Raw genomic sequence first — 16,942 nt, forward strand, 5'->3', positions numbered from 1 at the left:
GTCACTAAGATCTGACTTGTCATTCCAAGGCTTATTCCTTCTCTCTCCAGAACCCTCTTGATGTTGGCAGTTGAGATGTTATCTGTGACAAATCCTAATCAGGCACCAAGTAGAAGCTGCCTGGCTGAAACCGAGTCCCTCTCCAGAGACAGATGACTATTTCAGAGGACCCTAAAGTACAGATTTATTGTACACAATCTCTTATGGAGCAGGAAGAGAAGAACTGACTTTATCATGCATCGCAAACTTAGAGATAGAGAAATTGGACTCCAATGCCAGGACTCTGGTGCTTGCTCATGTGGACAGCGACTTGATCTCATGCTGACTGGTATGGAACCTCTAAGTTCACAAGGCAAGTGATGAGTATTTTTCCAAGGGTTATCTACATCTAGATTATACCTGCATGGTCATCCTCACACCTCATTTACATATAATGTGTCAGGATCACATTTATGGCCTGGAAGCTAAACTAAGATTGGTCAGACCCCTGGGCCATAGAATAGTGGTTTCTTGCCTTACTAATTAGAATGAATCAGCATTACATAGACAATAGCAATATTAAAGGATTGTACTTCACTGACAATTTCAGGATAGGATGATCCATAATGGAGCATGCAGAAAAGAGGTGAAATATCAAAAGAGAGGCATTTTAAATTAATTTAATATCACACCACAAAGTCATCACTATATTGGAAAGTAACACAGTTTCTAATCTAGAACATTAAAAACGAGATGGTATGTCTAAAAGTGAGTTCATGAAAAGACAGTGGCAGCAGGAAGAAGGTCTTACAAGAGATGCCTATGGATGGCAATATCGTTAAACGAGTGAATATGGGTCTTACGACATTCTAGATCATGGTTCTGTTATCACTACTCAACCTCATCAGGTATGGGTCCTTCATTATAAGGGACAAAAAAACACATTTAAGAAAATAAGGTGTGCCTCAAGGATATATTGTTACTTGTGCCAATATGATTAACGATATCTTAGTCCACAATCACATGCTCATAACAGTTCTGTATTTCTGAGCTAGCTGCAAGCTCACCTTCCTTCCTCATGGCTGCCCCAATAGTGTAAACAGATTTCTAGCAGTCTAAGACCATATGACCTAACCCACTACTTGATAACAACTCCAGATGGGATTTCTACCAAGTCTAAGAGCTGGAACTACTTAGGTGCCCAGATACAAGTTTGTTTGTTTGTTTTTGAAATAGACAAGCAAGTTTTCTCTGCTAATTTCTTTCTTCGGATGAGCTGTTTTCATGAGCTCCTGCGAACAACAAGCAGAACAGCTTTTATAAAGCTCTGATAATTTCTTCAATGCGTAACCTCTTTATGGTTCCCTACTTTCATTATGCTTATTCTTAACTCCCTGTAAACAAATCTGTCTCCAATTTGTAGGAGAAAGTTATTTTTCATTAGTAGCAAGGCTATGAATGCCGACAAAAAAAAAATACTATGCCTGAGGACATGCCTAAGATGCTACATGGATGAAATGTTAATTGCTCTTTAAAAGGAAAACCTAGCGAATGATAATCTTTGAAGCCAGTTTAATCACACCCACACATAAACTCACCTGCATCTGATGGTGTCCCTTCTCCTGAGCCCTGTTCACCATCCCTTGTCTCCCTTAATACAAGTGTCTCCCCGCTCTATTCTCTGGTAGAGGAGAGCAACAGTCACCCCTTAATGAAAGCCATGCTGTCTGTGCACCCACTCACTGCCCATTTGTAGTCACGCCCATGCTCCAGAAACCAGATCCTCAGCATCTCCTCCCAGCATCTCGTTTCTCATAGAGGTGGAGGAAAAGGCCATCTTTAGGCAGGAGAAGCAATAAGTAACATACACGTCAAAGCATGTGTGGCTTCTAGAGCTCTACGCTGGAAAATCAAGAAATAAACTCCAAACCAAATCAAAGGAAACAGAGCAAGGAGCCTGTAAACTGGCTACTTTTTTTTTTACACAGAGTCTGGTCGTTTTCAGTCTGCACTCCTGGAGGTCATGGCAGAACTGATGTGCAATTTACTTTCTTATTGATCAGTTAGCTTACTCTTCTCTCAGACCGCAACTAAAATAGGCAGAAGAGACCCCTAACATATAGGCTGTGCTGGGGCTGGAGGGTTTTCGCCCTGTTCCCCCACACCAGGCACCACGTGCACTAGGAAGCCACTATCTGTCTCTTCAATAAAGCATGTTATCTTTTGCCCTGCTCATAGCAGCCACCCTGAACTTCATTTCCCAATGTTTAGTAGTGATGGGTCAACTGCATGGAATCTCTCAGGCAATGTCTACTTAGATCCTTTCTGGAAGGCTGTTTTTTGTTTGTTTGATTGTTTTATTTAGTTGTATGATGAGCCTGTACAGTTTTCCTGTCATCCCCTTACTGTAAACATGCTCTCCACACAGCTTTTTTTCTTCATTGTTCTGTAGATTGCTCCTTTGATGGGCAGAAACCTTTAGCTTGACACAGTCCTATTTATTGTTTTTGCTTTTGTTGTCTGTGGTTTTAGTGACACATTGAGGGCTGGTGTTTGGGGCTTTTAGCTATGCTTTGTTCTCTGAGCTTCACTTTCTGCCCCAAATCTTATTTTTACTTGATATTTTGAGACTGGGTTTCACTCAGTAGCTCTTCCTGGCCTGGAACTCATTATATAGAATAGGCTGGCATTGAATTTATAGAGATCTGTCTGTCTCTACCTCCCAAGTACTGATATTAAAGGTGCATCCCATCATTATTTTTGCATGTAATACAGACTAAGAATTCGATTTCAGTTTTCGTATACCTGGATCTCTAGTTTTCAAAGCAGCATTTATTGAAGAGACTATCCTTTTCCTACTATGTATTCTTGGCAACTTTTTTGAAGATTATTTAATCTTATTATATTAATTAGGGTTCTCTAGAGGAAGAGAACATATATATATATATATATATATATGTGTGTGTGTGTGTGTGTCTTTATGTACATATGCACATATGAATTTAAAGAGGATTTATTAGAATGGCTTACAGGTTGTGGTCTTGCTACTCCAGTAATGGCTGTCCACCAAAGGACAATCCAAGAATCCAGTAGTTGTTCAGTCCATGAGGCTGGTCTTCAGCTATGCCAGAACCCTGTGACATAGGCTCTGATACCAGCGAAGGAATGGACTTGCCAGGGAGAGTGAGCAAGCAGTCAGAGAATTAAAGCTTCCTTCCCCCATGTCCTTTATACAGGTGTGGGCCAGGTTCAAGGTGGATCTTCCCACCTCAAAAGATCTGGATTAAAGGTGGATCTTCCTACTTCAAATGATTTAATTAAGAAAAAAATCCCTCACAGGCATGCCCAGTTGCGGCTCAGGTTTTAGTTCATTCCAGATGCAGCCAAGTTGACAAACAGGAATAGCCATCACACTTATATTCAGGAATTCATTTTTGAGATCTTTTTTGGTTCACTGACCCAGTCCACACAAGTGATTTTCAATGCGCACACTGGCGTCACATTGAGCTTATGTGTTTGTTTATATCCATGTGCTGGGGATGAAACCTGAGACCCTATGCACACCAGGTAAGCACTCCTCCACTGAGCTATAACCCCTAGCCCAGAACAACACCGTTTTGACCAGCACAGCAATATTGTTTTGCTACACTGCTTATACTGGTCTTGACTCTCTGGCTCATATCATTCTCCAGAGGACTCGTAACTGTAGGCAGATGACTCCCAGTTTGTGCTAATTAGCCCCCCTTTCAGTCTCTGAGAACGTTTACCCTTTTTCTTTGGATACTATGTTAAGCAAACAGAATAGGACCGTCCTCAAAGAAGGCACTGAAGGCACTATACACATCTGATAAAGGAAGGACTTCAGGTTTGAGTCATTTCAAGTAAATGACTAGACGCTTAGTACACCTTCTCAAGGCAAGGAACTAGCTCCTTATATGAAGCTCAGAGAATTTGCCACTAGGCTTTTCTTCCCTTTACAGGCAACTGTAATCATTTAAAGTTAAACTGTAGGGCTTCTTAGTCCGTTTCCATTGTGTATGAAATCCCAGAAGGCAACACTGTTTCTATTCCTACCTGAAATGAGCATCCAGACAACTGCCAAACTTCTGGTCTCTGTCTTTGGACATCATTTAAAACATAATTCCATCAAAAAGAAAAATTTTAAATTTCCAGGAATTTCTACTAACTTGTACTATTTTTGTTCTTCAGATCCAAACATATGACACCATATCTCTGAGGCTGTCTGCAAAGGAGGTGGCATTCGGTTCCAGGCTAGAGCCAGTTACTGAGATAGACTAGGGACACCAACTATCTTTAAGTAAATTAATGGTTCTTATCCTTAGTTATCACTGGGGAGATAAAGGGAAAGAACTCCTGTCTTTGTACTTCCATGAACAAGAACTTAGTATCTAGAGAACGTATTTCAGAAGGTGGGCTGTTTTGTGGGCTGAGATCGTCCTTCCATTGCCCTTAGGAATGGGGATAGTTACAGAGCTCCCAACGTGGAAAAGATTAATACAGTGATGGGAAATGAAAAATGAGCACTCTGAGGAAGTAAACAGAATTGGATCAAAAGGAAATACATCAAACTAACTACCCACTAACAACTATGAAACAAAATGTCCACGGTTTAGTGGTAGCTTAGAAATTCTTGATAATACTATGTGGACTTTAGGACTACTTATTTTGGGTTTCCCTAATGACTATAGGAAATGTATCCTTGTTCTTAAATATACCAGGAGAAGGAATAAAGTCATTTTGATTGACAAGAAAAACAAAAATTCAGAAAAGAATGCATCTATAAGATTGCCCCAGATTTTTCAGATTTAAAATATTCCCGTCTGAAACATTCTCATGTCTTGTTATAGAAGACATTTGTTGTTTCTAAAATTCACTTCTGTGGGCATGTGGCCTGTGTGGGTCCTCCCTGTGCTAAGCTACGAGCATATGCTACTCTGGGTCACAACTCGGGAATGGGGACTCAGTTGAACTACAGCCTACTAAGTCAGCAGAGTTTCTGACTGCCTGGTTTCAGTTATGGAAGAATCTGACACTCTTTTCTGATATATGAGAATGAGAGGACTCATACACCTTCAAGAATTCTACTTCAAAGCCTAAGGGAACATGTCTGAATAAGTTTTGTGTCACTATAAGAGAAGGTCCAAGAGTGAGTAACTTGTAATAGACAGAAATGTTTGACTCATTGCTCTGGAGGTTGAGATGTCTAAGAGCATTTGCCTTAGCACTTGGCAGGGGCCTTTGGCTGCAGCTATCTGATGGCAGAAGGAGGAGAACAAGAGTAAGCAAAATAGAAGTGAGGGACAGGCTTAGTTTTCTTTTTTTAAATTGGTTTTATTAAGCTATTTATTTTCTCTGCTCCCTTCCTTTCCTCCCCTCTCCCCTTCTACCCTCTCCTATGATCCCCATGCACCCAATTTACTCAGATCTTGTCTTTTTGTTGTTGTTGTTGTTAAATATTTCTTATAGTTTATTTAACTTTATTTTTATGTGCATTGGTATGAAGGTGTCAGCTTCCCTGGAACCGGATATTCAGATAGTTGTGAGCTGCCATGTGGGTGCTGGGAATTGAACCTGGGTCCTCTGGAAGAGCAGTCAGTGCTCTTAACCGCTGAGCCATCTCTCCAGCCCTGAGACCTTGTCTTTTTCTACTTTCCATGTAGATTAGATCCATGTATGTCTCTCTTAGGGTCCTCTTTGTTGTCTAGGTTCTCTGGTGTTGTGAATTGTAGACTTATTTTTCTTTGCTTTATGCCTAAAAGCCACTTATATTTGTCTTTCTGGGTCAATATGGTGTTTTCTAGATCTATCCATTAGGGACAGGCTTAGTTTTCTAACAAAGCCCTTCTTATGGAACTAACCTAGCTGAGGACAGTGATAGCAATCTACCTGTAAATGGGGAGCTCTCATGAGCCAATGAGCTCTTTTTACTAATAACACATGGATTGAGGGACTTTCTAGTGACAGCATCCCATTTCTAGCCTTAGCTTCCAAAATTCACATTCTTTTCACACTGCAAAATATAGTCTCTCTATCCCATTTTGCACGCCACTTACGTTGGCTGTGTTCTGACAAGTCCACCAAATTTACAGTAAGTCAAATGTATATTCGATACATCTAACCTAACCATATACCACAGCATATCAACACATGTCTCATCTAAATTACTATGGGTGGGGTTGAGAAACTCCACATGAAGGTTACTTCCTTTGTGGCAAAAGTCACCCACTGGGCAAGAAAATGCCCCTGCCTGGACTGCTGACATTATGCTTAAGGACAAGGCCATCAAGGGGATTTGACGATGCTGCTTCTTCAAGCACAAAAATGCTTGCCAGCATAGCTCAGTCCACTGTGCCTTGACTGGCTGGAACTTTATGAGTGTTTATGTTACCTATGAACCATCTGTCTTACCTCTAATGCTTTATATATTTTCTAATGTACCCAGAGCTTTGACATCAATGAAAACACTTTATAATAAAATGGGAACTAAATAAAGTGGAAATAAGCTATTGTGTGAGCTGTGTGTCTATTGGAGATACTTCCCACAACTGGGAAACACCTTAGGCTCCTTGTTGTGATCTTATGATGCTCAATAACATTGTATTGGAGCATACTCTTTCCCAAAGCAAGCTTTCCATGGAAAGTCTTCCAAGAAAAAAAAAAACATGGCTTCAGGTACTAATTGAGTCAAGAACAAAACTGCCCATTCTCCACTAAATATTAGAGCAAAAAGTACAGGTTTAGTTAATTACAGTCCATTCTCGGTGAAATTTTCTGCTTTAGGTAAAAATGAGCCTTTCCCTACAAGGCTAACATGAAAATTTCTTTGTTTTCCATAGATTTCTTTGTTTAAGTCCTAAACCTACACATTTACCGGAATTTCTAATTATTTACTGAGACTAAGAGCTTTCAGATATTCTTAGCTCTACAGAGAGCTATGAATTTGGCTTTCCATAAAGAATTATTTGTCCTCAAAGCAACCTGGGACATAACTGAGATGCATAAACATAGAAACTCTCCTGGTGGTGTCACCAGCAATTTAATATCCTGCCAAAACAAAAGTGCTTTCTTCCTGAGGCTTGCGAAAATGACAAGTAGTGCTGTCACCTGAGGAGGCTGCGAAATAATGGCCTGCATGGAGCAAGTGAGACCCAGTCCTCAGGAGCCCGGAGAGCTGATCCCAGCCCTCAGGAGCCAGGGAGAGCTGTTCCCAGTCCTCAGGAGCCCAGAGAGCTGATCCTGTGATTCATCCCAAGTGAGAATGTAGCTGGGTGGGCCCCTCCTCCTGTCCCTGACCAGGAGGGCTCTGCAGACCTGCAGACAGGATGCTTCTTCTCACCTGCTAGGGGATTTGCTGTCCCTCTGCATCTGTCCCTCTGCATCTGTCCCTCTGCAGAGGATTAAGGCTAAGCCTTCTGAATGCACTCATTTCTCTGATGTTATCTTTATACACCAGGATAAAGTTCCACTTGGTCACGCAGCTGAGTATCAAGAACCTGGTAAGCATTCTAGGTTCTGGGGTAGAGCTGTAAGCAAAATACACAAACTGGCCCGTATTCTATTCAGGAAAGTTCCCTACATTTTCCTGAGGAGAGAAGGGAGCTATTTGAAGAACGCCGCTCAAAGCAGAAGATGCTGGGCATCGGCCTCCATAAGCACCCACAGGAGATCAATTCTGTGACTCAACTCAGCACAGGAGATTTTCCATGATCCATTACTTTAGTTTTCACCTGAGTTAGTGAAAAACAGTGACTCACTTTCCCGAGAGTATTTATTCATCTCGCAGAAAGCCCTTCTGATAACATTCACGAAGGAAGGGGCCTTGGACCTTCCTCATTGACACAGGTTAATGCAGCTTGACAGACAATTCGACACACTTGGCACCTTAGCCTGAGTCTGACTTTAACGAGTGAAGTCCTGGAATACAATCTTCAAGTTCCTTGAGGAGGCAATGAGGACAACACCTAACTTCCCTAAAACTGTCTAATTTCAGTGTTCAGGAAATAAGACAGCTGCTTCTTGCTGGGCTCCAGTTTCAGAAACAGGGCCCCACAGAAGAGCCACACATTGGTCTCTTTTGTGCTAGTCCTGGCCACCTTCCTGTGGCCTTGCAAGGGCTCCATCCCCTGGGGAAAGGCTCTCCTCCCAGAGTCAAGGCTCAGAGGAAGGTGCTGAGTGCTAGAAGCAGGGGAGAGAGGTGTCAGGGAATTTAATTACAAAGTGTGAAACAAATCTGAGTCCATATTTTGAGTTACTCCAGAAGTGTGAAGAATAATGATTGCTTTTTGAGAACTCACATTTCCCAAGGATGAACAAGCCTGGCCACTCACTTTTCCTTTTCATTGATTTTTTCAAGTCTTTTGCTGGTCGGGCTTCAGTAGTTTTTGTTAACAAACTTTCAAGCTCTACTAGAAATTTTTTCTGTCTTGGAGCAAGGACTCCTTTCCCATGGAGAAGAGTAGTGTGTGGCTCTGCTGTCGATCTTAAATATAATGCCACAACTCAGGAAGCAGCTCCAACAAGCAAGTACCGGGCCTCGCTGTGCTGCACTGGGGGGCTGCAGAATCTACTTCAGACACGGAGACAGACTACAGAAGTTCAATACAGAGCCAACTGAGGCTGAGTTCCAGCACGGATTGACTTTTTTATGGTAGACTAGAGAGGGATTTCTATAGGGAAGATTTATGCCTCACTTTGAAAGAAAGTGAGTAGAAAGAAGAAAACTCCATGAAGGACATTGGAGGCAGAAGTAGCTGAATTCAGAAGAAGTGCATCTATGGTTGGGGGGAGGAGAGGCAGAAATGTTTGTACTGCATGGACAGAGTAATGGTCCAGATAGGAGAAAAAGGCAAATCCTCTCAGATTCATGTGTAGGGCCTTTTGGAGGGTAAACGGAGCGGAGTTTGGGTGTAGGAGCTGGGACAGTTGTAGAACAGATGACACTGTCAATCAGGTTGATCCTCAGAACCAAAAAGCGAAGCACTTGGATGAACTGAAGGCAGGAAAGACAGCTGGAGACAACCACTAGTTCACATGAGAAATAAAGAAGCCAGGACACGCGCAGGGGAGGCACCAGGCAGTGGCTCTGACAGAGGCTACAGGGTGGAGCACTGCAAAGACGGGATCAGGAGCCGAGTGCTCAGATGCCCCCATTTCAATATCGAGGAAATGGCACGTCACATGGGAACAAGGAAGAATGGGGGACACGAAGGGACTGGAGGTGGGAAGAGGGACAGCAGACCCGACAAGAGAGCGCGAGCGAAACGAAAGCCTCGCAGCATACACAGCTCTTCTTTATCTTTCCTTTCTGTCTTGATTTTTAGAAAATGATGGGTGGTGGCCAAGAGGGAGAGCTGGAGGGGACTGGCTCTAACTGGAGAGAAACCCTAGACAAAGTGCACACTGGGGAAGACGCGTTCGGCTTGGTTTGGAATCCGCTGCCTTTTCTCATCATCAACACCAGATGATGTGAATGAGCCAAGACTCGGGGCATCAATCCCCTTCTGAAAGCAGGGCAGGGAGGGGTGGAGAAGGGTACTGATGTCACTAGCAGCAAGGGTGTGCGGGACGAGCAGATGCTTCCCATCACCCTGCAGCTCATTTCCTCCCAAACTCTGTTGGAAGAAACTCTGGGTCACGGGAAGCAGCTGTCCTCCCGGCATGCTTCCTCTGCTGCTGTTCTTTTCTAACCTTATCTCAGGGACACACTATTCCTATAGGAGATTTGTTTGACGTGCATTTTGATATTTATTTGGTGCTTCAGTAAAATCCCAAGTGTGAGGAGCTACAAGAACCCCTGTCATATCAGCACATGCTCAGTTGGAGCCAGGACAAGGTCAGCTCACTACCACGACTGCTAGGAGGTGTTTGCTTCAGTGGCAGATAATAAAACAGGAACTTAGCAACACTAAGCTCACTGTACCTCGAACTCCAGGTAGTGATCTTTGAGCTTGTACTCGTCAACATCCTTGGCTTTGACCTTCTTGTCTGGGGGATATGAGCGGTGCTCAGCCAGCTCAGTGGTGATCTGCTTCAGCTTGCTTTCATGGGATTTCAGCTGTTCCTCCTGCAGGAAAGGATGAAGTCATTCAGTGCTCAGAAAATAATCAAAGACAAGCACAAGATGCCTGTAAAATCCTTTCTGTTTAATGACTTCAATTATCAAAACAGTCCAGTGAGCCTTTGGTCCTAAGTTCTTCCAACTGTTTTAGACCCATGTTGCGATTCCCTTTTAGGATGGAGCAGGGACTAGCACGACTGGCCAGTCTCTTATCACAAAGCCAGGCCATTTCTGAGCTCTTTACCAGCTATGTTCGACACCAAGTGGGGACCGGGCCTCTTCAAAGAAACCCTGTTAAACAAGGTACAAAGCTGGACAACTAAATGCCTTTCCTCAGAGTCACGTGACTTGGCTTCTCCTTTCATGCCCACTCAGTAATGCTCTTAGCTTCTCCCTGTTTATGAACATTAATTTGCCTAATATTTTCCTCTTGGGGAGAAATTGTGCTACGCAGAAATGCTTCTATGAAATGTATTTGCAGATGAAATCCTTCCCTAGAGCAGCAGAAGTTCTCACTTGCTTCAAGTTCACTGACCCAAAGTTAAACTCTGAGTGATTCCAGCATGCAAACATTAGTCCACACACTAGGCACTGGCATAATACTATCAATCCTATGCATAAGGATGTTCATTCCTGGATACCATTTTCATCAAGTTAGTAATACACTACCGAAAAAGACCTGCTGTCCAGCTCTCTCAGAACATATTGAAAATATTCATTCTTCTTTCTATTTTGTTTTTGTTTTGAGACTCACTGAGTAGAATAAGCTGGCCGTGAAACTTATTCATTACCCTCCTGCCTCCACCTCCACATCCAGCAGCTTTAAACACACTCGAAACAAAGACATTCTAACTCTCTGGCACCCCTACAATTGTATAACTACTTAGCATTCTGCTTTTCCAAGAAAATTGTTCAAAATCTTGAACAATTTTACATCTGCAGTATAAAATAGTTGGGTGGCAGATAAAAAGGAATTAAAAAGAACAATAAATATATTTTATATAACGGAACTATAATTCTATATTATAAAATTTGTACAGCAGAATAAAGATGGATTTTAAAGCTACCAAAATATTAATAACCACAAATACTAAAGACTATGTAATAATTTAAGTAAAAAGTTACCCAGAAAGCATAGGTCAAATACAGTATCTTAGAGTCTTCTGAATTAGTGAGATCCCTGGCGCTCAAAGAAAATAACCTCAATGTTTAAGGTCATGAACTAGGAAATAAATAATGAAGTAAACTAAATAAGTACACAAAGGAGCATGGGGTGAAGGATGAAAAAGGACCAGGTACACTTGAAGTACCAGGCATAGCAAAGTACCAAAGTAGTCCTGGCAAAAATTGGAGAGAGATATATCTAAGATTCTGGAAAACTCATCAGCTGTGCACTGGTAATGACAAAAGCCAATGACCATTCTCCAGAAAATAATTTTTCACTCATCTATTAAGCTCTGCCAAGGAGTATTCAGACCATGTTGCAGAGATAAACCCCCATGCACCTATATGAGAAGACGGAAGCTCACCAAGGCCCAGAGTCCTTAGGAGACACTGGAAAGTGTGACCTCTCTGCACGCATGTTACACACCAGGGAAGGCTAGGAGGACAGCAATCCTCTGCCACCCAAAGGGAAGTATTTCAGACTCTGATCTTGCTGGCACCCTATCCTTGGGTCCCTGGGCTTCAGAACACACTAGTTCTGAAAAACTGAATGGAAGGTCCAGAATTACTAGATAATCCATCCATCCCAATTCTGGGTAAAGAGAAAAGGAATGAAATAATGTAAAAAGATGCACGCATTCTTATGGTCATAGGAGCATTACTCACAATGTTCATGATACAGACAGAAACTACGTGTGCGACAACAGAGACTTTGACTAATCAAAATGTATATTCATATATATTCAGCCTTAAAAAACAAAAATCTGGTCACATGCTACAGTATGGATACATGGGAAACACTGTATGAGCACAGGAAATCCAAAAAAGTCAAAGCCATGATACTAGATGGTGAAACAGTGGCTCTATAGCCTGGAGATTGTGGGGATTGGGAGATGTTGGACAAAGATCAAAATGTCAGTCAGAAAGAACAAATTCAAGAATTCTATAGTAAATCAAGATAGCTATAATTAATAACAGTGTGAGACATATTTCAAAATTTCCAAAAGAGACGTCAAATATCCTCACCACAAAACATGTATATTAATCACCTGGATTAATCACTGCATAATAGGCATACTATAAGAACATACTGTACCAATAAATACAGACAAATCATATTTGGCAGCTAAAATTTAAAATGAGATTTCACTTTCTTTTACTTCATAGTATTTTAATTTTGAAGGGCATTTCATATTTTGTCTTTTAATGTAATTAACTGATACCCTGCCGAGTCTGGCACTGGAGCAGTTCTTCTGAGTCACCGTCGCAAGTGGCTAAATTACAGATGTGTTCACTGCACCTAGATTTATGTAACTTTTGCTACTTGCATTAACCATACTCATGAATGAGGTTAAGTGTGATATTTTAATACATATGTACAGTAGACCCCGACATCACAGGCTATAGACATGTGTATGGGGTGAGCTATATAGTTCTGACCAGCAAGGAAGGCAACCACAAGAAGCCTCTTCTGCCATAACACATATTCCCAGTGTCTTCTCAGTGGGTCTTTATTAAGCCTACTTTTGGTCAAACCATAGGATAAAGTGAAGGATAAGTTGGGTTGCATCTGAGTAGCAGAGTGCTTTGTGTTCAAATACCTACTATCTCTTAAGAGGTAGATACTTCAACGTAAAAAGAAACAGGTTTCTTGTTTCTTACCAGTGTTTACTTTGTGGCTTTCCTGCAGTTAATGTACAGTGTTTAGTATCTAATTGTTGTGGGAAGTCCTTCTGTATATGTGTTGCTTTTATTTGTTAATGAATAAAGAAACTGTTTTGGCCTTTGATAGGGCAGAGTAGAGCTAGCTGGGAAAACTAGACTGAATGCTGGGAGAAAGCAGGCAGGGTCAGTGAGAAGCTGTGTAGCTGCTTGTAGGAGACAGACACATCGGACCTTTGCCAGTAAACCACAGCCATGTTGCGATACACAGATTAGCAGAAATGGGTTAATTTAAAATATAAGAGCTAGTGATTGGCCAAGCACTGATTTAAATAATATAGTTTCTGTGTGATTATTTCTGGTCTGGGCATTCAGGAATGAACGGACAGTCTCTGCCAACATCTAATGATTATCCATTTCAAATTTTTACAAGAACATAACTGGAATCCAAAAACAAAGGACTAGATGCAAGAAATAGTACTTTATGAGATCTGAGTGTCCAGAAGTGGTGGAAGACCTAAGGAAGGCAGAGAGTGTCCCAGTCACGAGTCTACATGTCATCTACCTTTCTTCCTATCCAGCTACCTGCATATCTGAGATACATGCACAGTTCCTGTCTCAGCCTAGATCTTAGCCATCACAAAGGGCTGCAAACTGGGCCTGTGGTCCAAGTTTCAGATCATTCTGTGCCTATCAAGCTTGACGGCGACTGCTTTGGTGGGTATAAGAGGAGGTCCTCAACAGACTGTAAGGTGAGAGTCGTGGGGCATGATATTCTGTTTGGAAGCTACACCAGAAGGAGGGGGAAACTTAAGTATTCTCTCCACCCCCAGCAGAAGAGACATGTACTCTGGCAGCACTGCGATGAAAACAGCCGAGAAGGTGACTCCTACACAGCAGAGCTGTTCAGGAAGAGCTGTGCCACACTGGCAGCAATCAGTCTTAACAATTCAGGCTAATATGTTTGGAGGAAAGACAAGAACAAATTGGAGAAAGGCTCACAAGTGACAGGATTATGAACAAATACGTCTTAAAGTACCCAACCCTCTCAATGGAACTTTTCATCTTCCTCGCACTGTTTACTTTTCCAGGAGAGTGCTCACCTTTCTGCTATCTACATTAGGAACTCAAATTGCGAAAGAGCTCCATCCAGTACAGAGCATGATCACACCGCCTTACCTGGGATAATTTTGTTGTGGTAGCCGGCAGAAGTGGGCGGCTAAACTTCTTCTGAGAGCCAATGGCTGCTGGGAATGGTGGAGCAGAAAATACAGCTGCAACACAGTTAATTTTGCTTATCCAGCCTTGCATTTCCTCTGGACTCCTAAGAGAGGAAGATGTGGATGTTAGGCTAGTGCTGTATCTAGGTAGAACACACTTTGTCTTTTTCTTATCGCTGATTTAAAATGGCACATTAGGATAATTTATTCTCAGTGTACAAGTTCACTGGTTCACGGGAGGTTAACATTCTCAACAGGGCTCACCATAGGAATGAAAGGTTATATAGGAACGATCATCACAACATTACAAGGTTGTGACTCTCTCTGGAAGATCTATAGAGAAAATGGCATATATGCTTCACAGCCTCTTTTTCTTAGAAGCTAGTTAGTCTAGGCCAATATTAATATTAACATTAACTCATCTCTTTTAATCACACATTTTTTAAAAAAAAATTGAACTCAGGCAAATGCAATAGAAGGAAATATAAGACAACATGCCTGACCACTGTGGAAAGAACTGGATAGTTTCCTCAAATATTATATACACATTTACAACACAACCTAATAACTCTATTCTTAGGTTGGGGCACAAGAGAGATGAAACACTGATACACAAACATTTTTATGCCAATGTTTATGACACTGTTCTTTTAAAATATTATTGTTGTGTATGTATGAAGTGTGTGCATGCGCGTGTGTGTGTGCATGTCAAAGCATGAGTACGGAGGTTAGAGCTGGTTCTCTCCTTCTCTGTAGATGGAGAGTGGAAGAAAGAGGAGGAGAAGGACTACAAGGAAGAAGAGACTAAGACCAAATAAGAACAAATCCAACAAACATACTGGGTTTGGAAGAGCAAGACCCTCCAGTCGGCAGTCTTGAGTTTAAACACGTTCGGCTTCTTCTCGTAGTCAGTTGCCTTGGATGCTAGGGCGTGGTGCACACTCACGGCATTTTTCAAGTCTTCTTCTGACAAAGCCTTCTCTGGTTTATATTCATCCTGCAGATGGATACGAAGAAAACAAGCACAAGAGTATGACAACTGTTCAAGTTTTCTGAATCTCAAATTAAAGGAAAACATTTTAGAAAATCCATGGCAAAAGTGAAATGTGGAGCACAAACTCTTGAAACTTTGCAAATGTTTTTTTGCAAAAAAGCTATTACATTTTTGAGCAACGTGAAATGAGACATGAATGTACACAGGCATTTTTATAAAGCTAATATATATTATATGCATATAAATATGTATACACACAAACACATATAAACACACACACATATTAATTGCAACACCCTTCTGAGGAAGGCTAGACACACATCCACATTATGGGAACCTGCAACATGGCCAGGTCCAAAAGTAGTATAAGCTGGTTTCAGAGAGAAATGGACACATGCAGAGGCTTGCAGCTACCATCAGCAGAGCTGCACTGATGGTGGACACTATCGCTTGGTCCTCATCTGAACACACTGTGTTTTCCTGAGGTAGCTTTTGAGGTGGTTAATATTATTATTAGAAAAATGAACAATGGGAATAAAAATAATTTACCTAGGTCTTCTGATGAGGAAAAAAAGGAAGATCAACTTAAGATATATCTTCTATTTTTCTAAATAGGTATAAAATACATAGGAAGGTTTCATGCATATACAATTTTATTTTTTGACAAGAACTACATAATTCAGAGTTTTAAAGGGTTCCTTTGTATTTCCTTTGTATGGCTACCCACCAAACATGACAGCCAAAACACAAACTTCACTAGCAGAATAATAATCAGAATTGAAAATAGGTTTGCCAATTATTTCTCTTCGTTGTTGTGTTCACTGGAATAAAAAAAGGTTAAAACCAATGTAAAAAACTACCCATCTGCTGCGTACTGGACAAGCTATGACAGCACATATTTCTGGATGGGTAATAAGCTTATGTCTCTCCTATAAAGAAACACACACACATACTCACACACACACACACACAATCACTTTCTAACCTATAGTGAACATATGAAAGAGAAGATTTAGTATTCTCATTACAGGCTGGTTTTTTATTCAACCCAAATTTTTAGAAAAGCAATTAGTATTTTATCCCATATTGCCCTGATTTTTACCAATACCATTCAAAATGCAAATAATTCAAATATATTAATGCCTGGAACTTATTCAAAATGAATAAAAAATAGACAAGCTGAATGTTTAATGATCCATATCAGTATCAAGCTGAGAGGCAAAGGTTTTTCCTTTAATCACGAAGCAAACGTCAGTAGTAATACAAAGCGTTCCCACACTCACAATCTTAAGTGCCAGCTTCCAGAATGGGATTTCAGCAAGTCTTGGTTTACTAAAGCTCAGGGACAACGATTTGCTGCTGACAGAGTCTTGTGGCAAGGTAAGATGAACAAAAGATAATGAAAAAAATAATAAGGTAATAAATAATAAAAGTTAATGAAGTAAACCAACACATTAGAATGTATGTCTTGGTATGAGTCCATCAGCCCACATAACTATAATCTTTCTATGCGGGGAGGTTTTTGTACTTTAGGAAAGGCATTTCTCAATGGCTCAGCACTCTAAAATCTATGACTCTCTTCATGTATTTCTGAGTAAGGGTTTCACATTCAGGTAGCCCCAGTACCAACCCCCCTCTGGCGTCAGGATCACGCTCTAACATCAGGTAGCCTTACTACCAAATCCCCTCTGGCCTCAGGATCATGCTGTAACAGGATCCTGCATTACAAGGCCCCTTTCCCAACTCAGCGTCTGTCTTTGTTTCTAGACAGGAAACTGAGATAAAGAGAAACAACAGGAGAGAGAGGAAGGATCAGCACTGGAATTACCGGAGAATTACCCCTGC

General features: G+C 41.3%; 1 protein-coding gene across 2 annotated transcripts in view; it reads right to left on the bottom strand.

Annotated features, from left to right (window-relative positions):
• The window catches only part of Psd3 (pleckstrin and Sec7 domain containing 3), a 528,693-nt gene that overhangs the window by 14,143 nt on the left and 497,608 nt on the right, over positions 1–16,942 (bottom strand). For both annotated transcript variants that reach the window (XM_050162307.1, XM_050162308.1), the window contains 3 exons: positions 14,943–15,100; positions 14,063–14,207; positions 9,920–10,063 (listed from right to left, as the gene is read on the bottom strand). In XM_050162307.1, coding sequence (XP_050018264.1) covers positions 9,920–10,063; positions 14,063–14,207; positions 14,943–15,100 — 447 coding nt within the window. The remainder of the gene's footprint in view (positions 1–9,919; positions 10,064–14,062; positions 14,208–14,942; positions 15,101–16,942) is intronic.

The sequence above is a fragment of the Alexandromys fortis genome, unplaced genomic scaffold (assembly GCF_014885135.2).
Source record: "Alexandromys fortis isolate MF-2015 unplaced genomic scaffold, M_Fortis_MF-2015_v1.1 scaffold_110, whole genome shotgun sequence".
NCBI lineage: Eukaryota > Metazoa > Chordata > Mammalia > Rodentia > Cricetidae > Alexandromys > Alexandromys fortis.